The 15,656-nt window shown below is 35.4% G+C and overlaps 1 protein-coding gene across 1 annotated transcript; it reads left to right on the forward strand.

The window, feature by feature from the left end:
- The first annotated feature begins 13,945 nt into the window (after positions 1-13,945).
- LOC134743361 (uncharacterized) lies at positions 13,946-15,067 on the forward strand. Its single transcript, XM_063676753.1, has 2 exons — positions 13,946-14,353; positions 14,670-15,067. Exons 1-2 carry the CDS (start codon positions 13,946-13,948, stop codon positions 14,706-14,708), a joined length of 447 nt encoding a protein of 148 aa, XP_063532823.1. The 3' UTR covers positions 14,709-15,067.
- The last annotated feature ends 589 nt before the right edge of the window (positions 15,068-15,656 follow it).

Consider the following 15,656-nt stretch of genomic DNA (forward strand, 5'->3'; position numbering starts at 1 on the left):
GACTGTATCCATCTATTACGGAGTTATATCTATCTTTGACAGCAGTTAAATTGTAATTACTTATGTAATTACGTTTTTATATAGTTTTTCTTATATAGTCGGAGCCGTTACTCCGAATACAAACTTTAAAGTCAGATCGTTTCATTTATGAAGGAGTTTTTTTTTTAAAGGCATTTTCTTGTGCATGTGACGTGAGTGTGTATGTTTGACATTATGTATGTAGGTGATTGATGTTGACATCAAACATCAAACATTTATTCAGCAAATAGGCCACAGGGGCACTTTTACATGTCAATTTTTACAAGCGATAAAATTAACCAAAAATTACAAAAAAACAATACACATATGGAATCAAAAAAAAATTAGATACTATGTCAGAGATTTATCCAGTCTAAATGTCAAATTACAAATATTTGTGCTCGTATGTTACATTAAAGACGGCATAGCACCACATAATCACAACATAATTCGTAAGAAGTATGCCTACCTAATATAAATAACTGAATTACAAGACAATCAAAAGGTTATAGGTAATTATTGGATGACCTAATATACTTCTGAATAATATAGTTATAACATAGCACTTCCTATCGACCAACTGTTATACTTTGCCTGAGAACTAAACAAATGTTGGGGCACTTTTTAGGATAAAATATGACAGTGCTATTAAGTGCTGTTTCAGTATCCAGTACAGCCATTCAAGTGTCTTATCGCAAAGCTCTTTGTCAAGGTTCGCAGCAGTACGTGCGTAGCTAGATTATCTGAAAATAAGCGCACTACGAAAAAGCCATCCTGCTGCGCCACTGTGTTTCTAGGCACATTTCCAGCTGGCAGTCATTCGGTAACCATTTTTATGTACATCGAATTACCTAAGTTCGTTTTCGTTCGTTATTCAACCCCTGTTTACAAATAGAAGCCACGTCAAACGGCGCGCGGTAAAAGCTTGAGTGCATTTGTTATGTTTGAGTTATTTTGTAGCCGGCTGCTCACTTTGTATGTACTTACTGAGGCACCGAGAATTCTTCGCCGAGTTGTTTGGAACTTGAAGAGTACACAATTCATTGCCATCACTTCGTTCCACTTTGGATTTCCTTCATGGAAATTCGTTGCTTGACTGCTTTCGGATGGGTTGGTTATTCCGTATTCATACCGCATTCGATCCGGCAGGAAAGATTTCATCTGCGACGTATGTAATAGAGGATACATTATTACAAACTTTTATTACAGAATATTTCTTCTAATCTACGTATATTTCTATAACATACGTTTTGGGCAAATGCGAAATATTAACCAGAAATATCGTAGGTACCTATCTACATTTTTCAAAAAGGTAGAACAAATTTGGCTTGGGACTTGAAATAAGACGTAGGACACTTATCCTAAAATGTATCCCCTATAGGGTCTATTGTGGGTTGAAATTTAGTAGGAGAGTAATAAGGACAAAGGGTTAGAGGGACAGTTTATCGACTTATATGCCGCCAAAGTTGCGGACAAAGACTAGATTATAATAAGCATAACTGCCCACGTATTTAACCCTTAATCTAGTCATAGCTATAGGTAATACTTATTATTTATATGCCTATTCAGGTAGGATGTGCTGATCAAAAATTGTTCTATTACATCTTTATTGTAATTATGCAAAAATATTGATCACAGCGTTAGCAGTTTTTTTTTTCAGCAGTATCTTCCAAAGTACATTTGCTGAACATATTTTACTTTATACCGCGATTAAATCTGTACAGCTGAACAGTCTGTGAAACCTCAGATTTAATGGCGTCAATAATGTTAGCAAACGGTTTTAAAATATCGAATGCCAATGCAATCTGCCGCTCCGCCGCGGAAGCGCGTAGGGTAAACGTCGTATAAATAACATTTTATGACATATTAAATCCCGCTGAACGTTAAATATGCCATTTTCATGTTTAAAGCACTTCCAAGGAGAAAAAGTTGAAATTTTTGGAATGTAGCTGCCAAAATATTGTTCGTTGACTACAGTTATTTATTGGCACGTGCTTTGTTTGCTGATCTAGCAAGACGTAGCATAGCGAACAAAATAAATATTTAAGTCTGTTGTAATGTCACGTAATATGCGTGTGAATGAATCCAATTTTTTGATGATTAATGTTTTTAGCTATTTTTTACTGACCTATGTGAATTAAGTAGGTAGGTACATATATGTTTAAATCTATAAACATACCTTATTTAATTAAGTAAAACAAACATTGTTTTGACTTATGCCATAAATATTCCAAGATAACTACTAGCACCACACCACAGGCAGCGAATGCTCGCTCTCGCTGCTTATTCCTCAAGTGCAAGACAAGAGAGCAGTAAATGTTCCTTACATATTCCTTACGTAATTTTCCAGCAACCATCTCGGTTGATGTAATGTAGGTATGCCAAGACAAGATGTGTGATAGCTTAAACTCCAATGTAAACAAAATAGAAATCGACCAGCTTGAAAACTTCTTTATTAATTTAATATTTCCGTCAGACATGAGATTTTCAAGTAGGAAGATAGACAATGTAGCTTCCCGCGTAACATTCTACCTACTTATGTACATAATGCGTCGCTCATAAATTAATTATGAGAATATCTATGAAAATTCTGGCAGTTTAGTAGTAGTACAAATCTCGCGCCAGCATTAACCACTAAGTTGGTTTGAGCGTACACAGAAAAACACAACATTATTATATAAAAAAGTTATTGTTTCATTACTAATAAAATTGGTGATTCTCCTATAAGCAAATTAGACTGAATGTGGACGTTACTTTCTAAAGAATTTACTAGCTTAAGAAGTAAATAGTTTTTGTGTGCACGTCACAATCATTCCTTTCAAGGGGTTAGTGTTCATTGGGTGGAAATAACAAAGACGATAAAACTGTTCGCTCGGAAAAAGGATATTGAATGAGGTCAAACGCATATATATTCGCGTTCGTGCAGGCAAATGTCGAGGCATGTCAGGCGGGCCGTTTGCGCACAGTTTTTACAGTCCCATAGAATGTGTCATAGCCCTATCGATATCGTTACCGAAGCGTTACGGCGAGATTATTGTTCTTATTTGTTGTCGGTTGGTTTATTATCACAATCCAGATAATGGTTTTGTTTTGTCAGAAGGAATCATATTAAACGGAGATAATTGTATAGGCAATATTAAGTTGCTTAATGGCCTTAAGGAGATTAATCAGGATAGTCGAGTGGTTCAAAGATGTTGTTTAGTTTTTTTTTCTCTTTTAGCTAAATTGGGTTGCCTAGATAAAGCAACTAGATGTCATAAAACTTCCGTGAGACACAGACAAATTATATACCTACATTATAACCATACCCTAGCACAGTCGTACTAATTACGGGGAAAATTTGGTTGTAATAACAACTTTATGTCTGTGCACTATGGTACTAATTACAACAAATTTTTCTCCGTAACTAGTACGATTGTGAACTAGGGTAACGATAACGGGTCACTCACGTAGGTATTTTAAGTCGAAGATAACTTCGACATGTTTTGCTTCATAATAAGGAGCTTCAATGACAACTACCGCAACCGAATCCAATCATTTAATCAACAAAAAAGCAATCTGAAATTTGACCGAATTTTTGTTCCTATTTTCATGGACGTAATATCTGTCGGCCATCACATCGCCTTAATGTGACTCCACGAATAAAATAAATAAATACCTACGTTTTATGTGCTGGCTTTTACTGCTTTCTTATGAAGCGCATAATCCAAGTCAACAATAAAGTACCCCAGCTTAAAGAACTTTCCTTCACTGCAGAGATGGCAGATTAGATATTTCAGAAATGTGTGAACTGGCGTTTGCTGCCAATCTTTATTTCTTGGCACCGCCTTGAGTTACGCGGTGTCGATATAAAGAGCGCACTGGACAGAAGTGGTTTGTAAAAGAATAAGTTTTATGTGAAAACAACAAAAGTTAATAGACTGATTAGTATTTTGAGTTGTATCTCGCCGTCTCTCCCTCTTTTAATTAGTTGTTACGACAAAGCGGCTCCTGAATTAGCTAAATCCATACCAGTAATCCTCCAAATTAAAAGGGAAATAACAGCGGAATTACCAAAATGGATCTTAACTTTTACACTTAATTATGTCTAATTCGTAAAAAGAAACCAAAACAATAATAATCGGAGTTCGGATATTTCTCATATTTTTCACTTAAATACTTTATTTCGCTTCGTGTAATTGAAACAGGACGAACAAATTGCAAAGAAAGACTCCAATTTCCTTCATTAACTTTTGCAATAAGAAAATAATTGTACCTCTGTCTCTTTTTGGTTTTGTTTTATCTGCGTTGTTTGTGTTAATTTATCTATTTTAAATAGGTGACTGTCAGCATTCAAAATAGGAACAGGCCAAAGTGACTTTGTTTGTTGTCCTGTAAGGTAAGCGTCATGCCGGAACTGCCCTTTGGATCGTCAGGATTATTTGCATACCTATTATAGTTTACGGGCAAGAGAGTAACAAAGCTTTATTTGATCATTTAATAATACTAAGACTAAAATGATACACGTTCAGCTTAACATAAGCACATGCACGATATGTGCACAATAAATGCGTATTTTCGAATGTATTTCTGACGTTAATATCTGGAGCGGTATTCGACATGCGTTAAGTGACGTTTCGTGTTGAACTTCAGTTGAATGGAAGAAATCGTGTGTTGTCAAATAGGTAAATTTGACATTAGCAATCCACAGTTAGGTGACAACGAAACCAAACCGAACCACGCAGAGTTCAGAGCCATTTTAAACCGTATAGTAGTAAGAAAACAAAGTTGATTTTTGTTGCATAATTTTTTCAATGAATGGGTTTTGGTGTACAACCAAATGATACTTTCCACAGTTGATGAACAAATGATTCATTCCACTGTTGAACTGATGTTGAAGCCGAAACTGACAGTTGTGCATCTCGAATAGGGCCCCTGTTGTATAAGTTCATACCAGTATGCTATTGAAATCAGCTCAAAATACGCATCCGATAGAAGCGTCTGCTGCTGGCTCTAGCGTACCTGCCTAAATGATGAAAGTGCAACGCGTTAATGATAGACTGAACAGAAATCTGCCCTGCTTATCGCATGTGCAGTACTTGCATGAAAAACATCGTTTAAATAAAGAACTTATTCAAAGAGAACAAGATAAACAATTGCATGACATTTCTACTGCGATTACTGCATAATGCATATGTTTTTATCACGGCAGAAATCTATGTAGACCATTATTGACATATTATTATTTCGTATAAAACCGTCACATATATTGATGCTGGGCGGCAGCAACTCGTTTTGACAGATTTTTGTAATTCGCCGACGCTCTTAGCATTCGCATGTGTGTCTGCCGTGTTGCGCCTTAAAACGTGTATAACCGGACAAGTGCGAGTCGGACTCGCCCACCGAGGGTTCCGAGGGAGCCTGGTGACAGACAGACGGACAGAGGAGTCTTAGTAACAGGGTCCCGTTTTTACCCTTTGGGTACGGAACCCTACAAAGGCGATACACTACCCGTGGGTTATATAAGTTATATTACACATTACACGAACCATTTCGGACCACTTTTGACAGCCCAATAACTTTTTATCTGTTGGACCTACACAATTGCAATTTTACGAGTCTTGTAAGACCACCTTCTAGCTATTAAATCCTGAATTTTTCAATAAAAACCTCGCACCGGTCACGACATTTTGACGTCTGAAAATCACATTTTTTACCACGGACTGATTGACCGACTAACTCACTCATAAAAAATTTGACTACTTTAAAAAGTATAACATAGAAAGTTGAAATTTAGCATCCAGCTAGGTAATAGTGTCTTGACAAAAGAAAAAAAAACAACTGAAAAGTGAATTTTCACATTTTGATTTTTATATACATATAAATTAAAGGCCCCTTTTTCATGTCCACACCATTTGACATTTGGGGACCTCGAGGAATCGCGGCCATCTTGGAATTAATTGTATCGAGCGAAGTGTCATTAACTAAATGGCTATTAAATAAATGTCTTTACTCCATAAGTGACTTCATGCCACCAGCCAGCTATCCAGCTTGATTGACTTAATGATTTGTAATTAATTTTATTGTGATGTTAATTATTGTTATTTTAATTATTTAATTTGATTGCATGACATGGTAATTTATAATTTTTGCATGCTCAATTGTGAGTAGAGTACACTGTTGTACTTCTAATTATGTCACCATCTACATGTATTCTGGCAAATAAATAATTTGTATTTGTATTTGCATAATATTAAGCTATCAATATTACACTTTATACAACATTAATGAGCAAAAAAATTACATTTATATTTAGTGCATCGCAGCCAATGGGTGTTTTTTTTTGTTTTTAAGATATATTTTACAATACGTATTCTAGTTTTAAGCTTCCTATTTATCTATGGGCCAATAGTTGCCTGAAAATAAAGATTTTGATTCCATTTATGTTTTGGTGAGATTTCATTAAACGTAAATTGTTTGTCTCTAAATTTAATCGAAATAAGTAACGAGAGTATCATCACTCTTATTATTTTAATCAATTATTTAATCCAATTTTTTAAACTCTCTCAAACCTATTCACCAACGTTAACGTAGTTCAATAGAAAATACACTTACTTTGGTGCCACATTTACAGATTTAACTTATCACAGTAAAGCTGGACTTACCAGATTAATATTCAACGGAAATGCATTCAAATTGCACAAAGACGACCATCGGGTAGGATTATAACATTATAAGCTGTTACTAGGGATTATCTATTATTAGCAAGAACTTATTACGTTGCAGAACCGACAGAACTGGGGTTTCATGGGCTCCATGGATTTCTCTGTTTTAATCAAAGATATGTAAAGATATTTATGTAAGATATAAAGACATTTATATACGTTAGTTTGCTTTTGAATTAAAAAAAGAAAAATATATGCCCCCCGAAGTATAAGTAACTAGTCCAATCCAGATTTGACAGTTTCGATGTCCGCGTTTGGGCGTCGGCGGTCAGCGTTTCCTCATGAAGTCATCACCAACCTATACCTACATCATGTCTGTCGTGTTGTGGGCACAGACCTTTTCTCATTGTAGAAAAAGTATTAGGGCTTAGGCAAATTAGAGTGAAGTCCCCAATTTGACTCAGGAATTCTAATGGTGACACACGTTATTAGTTCTAGGCTTTGAATAAAATCAATGATCAAACCTAGAAGACCCGGAGCTTTAGGGTTTAACTACAACGTTTGTGTTTGTTTACCTTCCCTTTATCAAGAAATATTTAAGTTTTTTTACATGAAATATTTAATTTTGATAGCTTCCTAGCCTATTCGGTTTTTAAAACAATAGTATAATAACAAAGTAGTGTGTGCAAGCGTCATTGCCACTACAATAGCCTGATTCTTTTGTAAAGGTTCAAGTAAGAAGATTTTATTCCTACACGACTATCAATTTACGTATTCAGCGCCACAATAGTCTAGATTTAGCTTAGCAAGGGCGTAACATTACAGGGTCTTTGTGAAGCATCTTTTCTTCGTTTAACTAGTGCGCCTCCATTCAAGGCAGGCAATTATTAACAGCATCAGATACAAGTTGTAAAGACTGGTAAAATTGTTAGGCCTATTTAATCGAATTTGAATTATTGTAAATCATAAATTCCAATACCTAACAGGAAAATGCTGCTAGCATTCTCGGCACCATGCCAATGGTGCCTAATGTTCTAGATGTATTTTTAATTTAGTTTTACTTATAGATAAGTCTAGTTAAATTTTTGTTAACATGCATTCCTAATTAATTTTAGTTATTTTCCTACTAATATTAGATTAATTTATCAAAACACCAGCAAACTTATAACAAAGTTCCATTATACATTATAGGTCGGCCGGCCGAACGGCCGGGTCTACCGGGATTTAATTTCAGCTAGTGCAACTCAGCTGAAACGTCTTAAGGTAAAAACAATTAAATTGAATCGCGGTAGACCGGTACGTATAATTAAATGAGTGGTAAAAGTAAGTAGATACAAATGATTTTGAATTGGTTATTTTAAATGAGCAATAGTGAGCGTTTAAGTATTAGGATTTCATTTGTAATATTTTTACGTTAGGTAGTATTTTCCTCGTCGCGTTGGTTTAGTGAGAAATTATGTGTTTCACACTAACTGAAGTATTTTCTAGTCATTCGCGCTATATGTTTTGGAAAGTCTGGATCTTTATTTTCAAGTACCATCCTGGAGGTTTGCGTTAACGGCGCGCCGAAGGCATAGTTTTCCTATGAGATTGGAAGGTTAGATAATAGTTTTACGTTCGCGAATCATTGCCTTTTTATTAGTTTTTATACTTTGGGACTCGGTGGACAAGTCGACACGCTGCGGATTGGGTTAAAAACTTTTTAGTATAAGTGAGAATTGTGCGTCTTACCTGTGGACATATAGCTATGCTCAAACCTTCAATGCTTTAAAAGCTGTATGATGAAACGTATTATATTGTCTACAGGGAAGATGCCCGTTTTCCGGAATATTATTAAGCCTGCGTTTTACAATATTGGTATTGTTAAATATTTAAAAAGCGTAGATTCGTCAACAAACAAGGTCTTAATTTCCTTTATTTTGCAAACACATTTCTACACATCGAAATTTCACATAATTTAACTAAGATATCGATACAATAATATATTTTTTAATAATGTATGTATAATTTTAATAACAAAACTTCCGTGAGACATAGACATATTAAATATATTAATAGTGAATGTTGTGTGCAACCCATCATTTGACAATAATGCCATAAACGAGGGTAGTTTCTCGCCCCCCTGCCGCCACCGGCGCCCGCGCCGAGTCATCGGGCGCGGAGGGCTGCGGCCCGCAGTCTGCGCCGGTCCGTCACCGTCGACGCAACCTCCTGATGACGCTTCTCGGTACGGAGTGAAACATGTCGAGCGTTTTCGACTTAAAACACGTGAGTGACCCGTTATTAATATATTTAATAATGTATGTATAAATTGAAAATTATTATAAATTGATCTATAATGTTGACATGACTGGTTTTATGAATAAAAATTGATTATGATGAGGTTATGTTGCTAAGCCACTGCTAAGCTTAACCTTATAGGCCAATTCGACTAACTGATATGATTCCAATATCATTTTAATATCGGTTTGACGTCAGTAAGTGCACGTTCGAATTGGTCTGTTACTAACGATCTAAACATGAACTGAATGGAGCGTGGTGGGAACTCCATTAGAACGACAGTGACAACGCGAATAATTCGTAAAATTACAGTATTTCTGATTTATTTGACTTTGCCTTGAAATTACATGATTGAGTTCTATGACATTTTATATTGAGGCTTTCACTGTGAAGGATTATTTAACAGAAAACCTAACTATCCATCAAGTTCGCGGAAAAAGGGGGATTATGTTACAATCAGGCGCATACAGATTTTTTAAACGTGATCCCAATACTAAACTCAATGCATCCTGCTCGTACTTATTGAAGGCAAGCGGGGGTTGACAAAAATTTTCACAAAAATGTACATCATTGCATACATAGTAGTTTTACAAACTCAATTCGCAATTGTTTTAATTTATACATACATTCTACATATCTTACAAAATGCTCGAAAAATATATTATTATTTGAGAAAATAACATAGTAATTAGTGCCTACATTGTGTAGTGAATAGTAACAGTAATACACACAATCTTTTGCGAAAATTCGCTAATTATGATATTCATAGGGTTTTTATAAATCTGAATAAGCCTCAACAACGCTGCCCGACGCGATATTTTATTGACATTTGCCTATTAAGCCCTCGTTAGCAAATTGGCTATTGATTAATTATGTTTACCGGGTTTATGTGGCTCCATATTTACTTAAATCGAGTATAATTATTTCAATTAATTATTTCAATTAAAAGTGTAACTACCTAATTTAAAAAAAATTGTCCCATTCCAACGGTTTTAATCTTTATCTGCTATGTATATTTCGATTCATGTGTTTAATCTTAAAAATCCGTAATTCTGGTATTTCTAAATAACTTACCTTATTTCTTATTGATTATACTTACCTTGTCTTTATTCGTTAAGACTATATCGTCACAGAAAGAGGCCAAAAAAGATTAATTCTGGTTATGGCTAAGTGGTTAAGTTAATATGTCTCACGATAGTTTAAATTCGATAAATTCTGGTTATTGTATGTACCCTGTAAAGTGTAATGTACCTTATTTCAGTGTAAAACGTAACTAGTTAATATGGAAATCCGTTTTGTGTGTTTATCACAAAACTTTTGTAATATTTCCTGAACAGCGATACTTACGTAAGACGATTCTGAATGATTTCAATGACGACAAAAAGGATTATCTGCACGTATTCATTTGTTGGTTCTGTAAATACTCTTTACTCGGAAACTAGAGCATAATACCTAAAGAAACAGACCAAACAAAATATGAAGTACTCTGGATATGTTTCATTAAGTAAGCGTTTTCCGACTTCCGCCGCGAGCCCGTGGTTTTATCTTTTCCCTCCGGAGCGAGATAAAAAGTAGACTAAGTGGTGCTTTAACTTTGCAGGTTTTGGTAAAATTAAACAATATTCTGTGCTGAGCGCGGCGCCAAATGGCAATGGGTTTTCTTAAACCCAAGAACAATAGGGGAGACCAAGGACATTTGACACAAATTTTATTTTTTCGGTCAGAACTCTGTTGTATTAGAAGCTAGATTTACGAAATCTGTATCATCTGATAGCAAATTTTATAACCATTTACCACCCAAAACAGTAACACCATATTGTACTTGGAACTATTTAAAAACATTTGTTTTCTGCATCATTCCGATCTGTTTCAACTCTCCTAATAGCGAGGTAACTTGAAACAGGTACTGAGGTAAGTTTACACACATCTATAATTTATGAATTTAAACAGTAAATCGCAAACGAGTGTCAGTTAAACATTTTCACCGGTAACCGCCAGATCGATTTAGAATTTTAGTTTTCAATTTCGTATTTTAGCTGATTAAAATTTTAAATAGAAAAATATGGTTTATGGTTTAAGAATTTATTTATCCAAAAGAATATTACAATTCACTTACATAGAAATACAAAATATGCTACTTCATCAATATTTATGTTGAGTAAACTAGTTGTTACTGACTTAAGCATTATGAAAAACAGGTATTTTTCAATAAGCTTTCAATTGGTAACTAAATTACTAAAATAAAACTGAAAAATATGTTTTTAACAGTCTGGTATGAACAGCCTTTGCCAAACTCAAACAAAAAAATTACGAGGTACTTACCTCGTCAATTTTGCAACAAGGAGTTTCAACATACTGTTGTATTTTTCAGATGTTTACACTTCTTTCCACTTTTAGATTATAAAACATGGACTTTACTTTAAAACGTTGATAAGTCCAAATATATGATAAAAAGCACTGCCAGAATATTTCAAACATATCGGAAATTTGCCAAAACTGATAAAGATATGGCCATGAAAAAAATGCCGAGAAACTTACTTTTAGCAATTTTTTATCTCTTACCGCTGCGCGCTGTAATACCTCAACTGCTCATCTGAGGCCTAAAGTTGGTTAGAATGGAAAATGAAGCATTTCTTTCTTGGGAGCCATACTTCTAGCGTCTATACTTTGCGAGATATGGACGCTGTGTAACTTATATTTGTGTTAACCTACCTCGGTCTCCCCTGCGTATATTTTGTTTATAACCTTTTTATGCTGCTAATTCACTTCGAGGTTTGATATCGGTATATTTATACACACATTCGTGTTACATATTTTTTAGGGTTCCGTACCTGAGTAGGAAAAACGGAACCTTTATAGAATCACTTTGTTGTCCGTCCGTCTGTCCAAATTACTCCAGATTCAGATTTATTTATTGATTAAAATAACATATTTATAAGTCACATACTTAAATAGGTACACACAGTTCGTAATAATTAATTAATTTACATTATATATTATTACATCATAACACTATTACATTCCCTGGTTATTATTAGCAGAAATACACTTAGGTTAAAGTTACTTTTAAAATAATCTTAACAAAATAGACATAGTCATAGTCATAGGAGTCCGTCTGTCTGTTTGTCAAGACCCTTTATATTGGGAACGCGTGGAGGTATCGAGTTGAAATTTAAACCATTTACTCAGGTCTACGGTCCCTTAAAGCTGTGAAAAAATTAAACTTCTAAGTTAACGTAAAAAAAGATACGGCTGTTTATGCCGCAAAAACGTATATTTCGTCACACTCAAGGGAATCAAAATTGATAGGAGTCCTGTTAACCTAGAACTATGAAATTTGAAAAGAATTAACGTCTTATACTACAAATACAGGGAAAAATATGAAAACTGTAAATTTGTAAAAAAATCAAAACTAAAATAGTTCAATTTGTACGGAACCCTCGGCGGGCGAGTCTGACTCCACCCACGTAATGAATTGCCGCGTCACTTGCCAGAAGATTCTATTAATTCAAAATGTTATTTTTTTACCTTTATTCATCAATCATTTATACATTGTACAAGCCTATACTAGGGATCCTATATCAGCTCAACTGAATCAGAATTAAGTTTTGAGAATTTTAGCTGTTGTGTAAAATTTGTACAAAAATTCTTCCCGACCCGAAACTTTCAATAATATGTGACATTTTCAACCAAAAGGTACCACATTGTCGCTTATCAATAAGGTTGGTTTCAAACTGAAGCTATATGGAAATAGCGCCTTACTGACAACCGACAATAAGTACCCTTTTGATTGGGAATGAAACATATTATGATGTTTAGAGTGTACCTACTCTAATACCACCATTTTGACGGAATCGTTAAAAACTTTCTGACTAAATTTAATTCCATGTACTGTAAAACTAAATTGAATTATATTAATTAATGGCGCTGGAATGTTATACCCGAGGGATATAATAACCTTGAACAGTACTTACTTAATATTATCAAACCAATAACAACGATCCTTAATGAGAAAACTGTCCCGAAGGACCTGTTAGCGCCTCTACGAAATCTACAAACTTACATTTTTACGTCAAGTAGACTTACCGTGAGGAAACTATAAGTAGCCTACATAGCTGTAGTAGTTAGCAACTACGCTACTTGCTCAATAAGTAACTAAACCTGGCCATAATACACTAGGGTATGCCTGCGCAGTTTTGCCAACTGCATAGGTGAAACGTACTGCGCAGTTTTCTAACCAGCCGGCCTAGCCAAGGTGACAATCGCTATCGCTTCGACAACGAAACGCGTTGTGTCTCTCTATCACTCTTCCATATTAGTGCGACAGTGACAGTTGCGTTTCGATCGCTACGGAGCGTAAGCGATTGGCATGTTGGCTACGCGGCCAGGCCCCGTTGCCAACACGTCAATCGCTAACGCTCCGTAGTAAAATGCAGAAGGCAATTCAGAGGAACCTCAAGTCGAACTGGGCCGCTCACACAGTGTGTCAGACAAACAGGACACAATGAGGGACACAATCATATTATTATGACGTTAAATCTGTTAGTAATTTAATAAAAGCTCATTAACGCTTATGAATAAGCGCTCATAAATAAATATGTACCCTAACCCGAAGCATTAACTAATGAGATTAAAAGACAAAATACCCCCACTTAAATGAGTTTGTTGTCAAAATTATCTTATAAATACCCATGACTTCCCACCGTAAGCTCAAATTGTTATCAGTATTCTATTGAACGCGAACAAATGAGTGACCAGTAAAGTAAAGTAACCAATAAATCTTGAAAACGAAATTAGTGTTTTCCTCGAAAGTAAAATCCAAATACTACGAACGCAACGTGAACTTCCCTTTATACAAACAATACGTAGTAAACTTTTCACTTTGTAGTGTCAGTGTATCAAAAAAGCAAAAGGGTGATCAGGTGCAAAGCACCTATAGATAATAAATATTGAAACAAACTCAGTGTTTTCCCATCACCGTCCCAGTCTCCCAGTTATCCGCTATGAGTACAAACGCAAGCACTTTATTGTCATCCATATACCCATGCGTTAAATGCCAAGTATGTTACCAAGGCTACAAGCAACTTTTGGAGCACCTGTATTGGCGGCATGGTACGGAAAGCGTTTGGTGTAGCTGCGGTCTCAAGCGTTGGGTGTACGCCGATCACCAATGCAACGTGCTGCCTATTGATGATGATGATAATGAGTCAGTGTCGTCAGAAGACTCGCAGTATTACTCGGAGCGCGAGACCGAGTACTGCTACTGCGGGAAAAATATCGCGTCGCCTATGATTGGGTGCGACGGGCCACAATGCGCGTTGCAATGGTACCATTTCTCGTGTGTGGGTATCACAATCCCGCCACTTGGAGATTGGCTTTGCCCGGATTGCTGCAAGCAGAGAGTGATACAGGTACATGAAGTTGGCAATTTAAATAATATTTAAGTCTTTAACGAATAGCTATCAAGGCTAGAAGTTAAATGTCTTATGTTGGTACTAAAATAATTGTTCTTTGAATTGTTCAATTTCCTTCGTTGAAATTATAATTCGTACTTTTCTGATTTATTTATAACTCCACTGATATCTCTCGTCTGGCACTACATCAACTTAGGTTGAAGTCAGTACTGTAATGTTGTCTGTACAAACTTAGGTTGAACGGTCTTAATAGTAATAAAAGTATTGTGATTTGTTGTTGTATTTATTCTTCAATAAGTTTTTTTTTTTTCAGAAATTAGACAAGGATAAAATACTGCAGACTTCAACTTGAAATCATCATCCTCCTTTCGTTGTCCCGGCTTTTTGGCACGGCTCATGGGATCAGCTTGGCAAACTAATGTTGGAAGAAATACTACTGCGGTTATGTACGAGTATGTGTTGCTTAAGGATCCTCGGCAAGCTCGGTTCTCCATACAAACGTAGTTACGCTCTCATTTTAAAACGACTAGCTAGATAGCTCTGAAACTTTGTTCTTACAATTGGATAAGGTATATCTATGTCTGTAATTAGTTTATGTAGCTTCAGATACCATAGTTAAAAATATACAGCGAATTTAAGTTTTTCATACAAAACTTGTTTTTGCTCCATTTCGTTTGTTATATAAATTGGAGCCATGTAAACTAATTTCCTACCTAGATATACCTCATGTCATTGTATGTGCAAAGTATAAAAAAGTATTAAATAAATAAATAAATATTTAAAGTTTAAGTTTCAATGCTCCCACCTCGATCTACCTATTTTAATTCAGTAAACGTAATCCATACTATATACTATATCCATAATAAATGCGAAAGTGTGTCTGTCTGTTACCTCTTCACGCTTAAACCGCTGAACCGATTTAGTTGAAATTTGTTAAAGTGATAGTTTGAGTCCCGGGGAAGGACATAGGGTAGTTTTTTATCCCAGAAATCGTCCTTTAAGGGGGTGAAAAGTGCGGTGGAAGTTTGAATGGGGAATCGATAAAAAGCAGATTGGGTAAAAAAAATAAGGTACGCAAATTACTAACTCCACGCAGACGAAGTCGCGGGCAAAATCTAGTAATATTATAGATGCAAAAGTGCGTCTGTCTGTCTGTCTGTTACCTCTTCACGCTTAAACCGCTAAACCGATTTAGTTGAAATATGGTATAAAAAATAGTTTGAGACTCGGGGAAGGACATAGGGTAGTTTTTATCCCAGAAGTCATCCTTTAAGGGAGTGAAAAGGGGGGTGGAAGTTTG

The sequence above is a fragment of the Cydia strobilella genome, chromosome 8 (assembly GCF_947568885.1).
Source record: "Cydia strobilella chromosome 8, ilCydStro3.1, whole genome shotgun sequence".
Taxonomy (NCBI): Eukaryota; Metazoa; Arthropoda; class Insecta; order Lepidoptera; family Tortricidae; genus Cydia; species Cydia strobilella.

What these genes read in the sequence shown, in the direction of transcription:
- LOC134743361 (XM_063676753.1), top strand. Translation starts at nt 13,946, where the DNA reads ATGAGTACAAACGCAAGCACTTTATTGTCATCCATATACCCATGCGTT. An exon ending in GCAAGCAGAGAGTGATACAG is followed by an intron (nt 14,354 to 14,669) that starts GTACATGAAGTT and finishes TTTTTTTTTCAG; the next exon opens with AAATTAGACAAGGATAAAAT.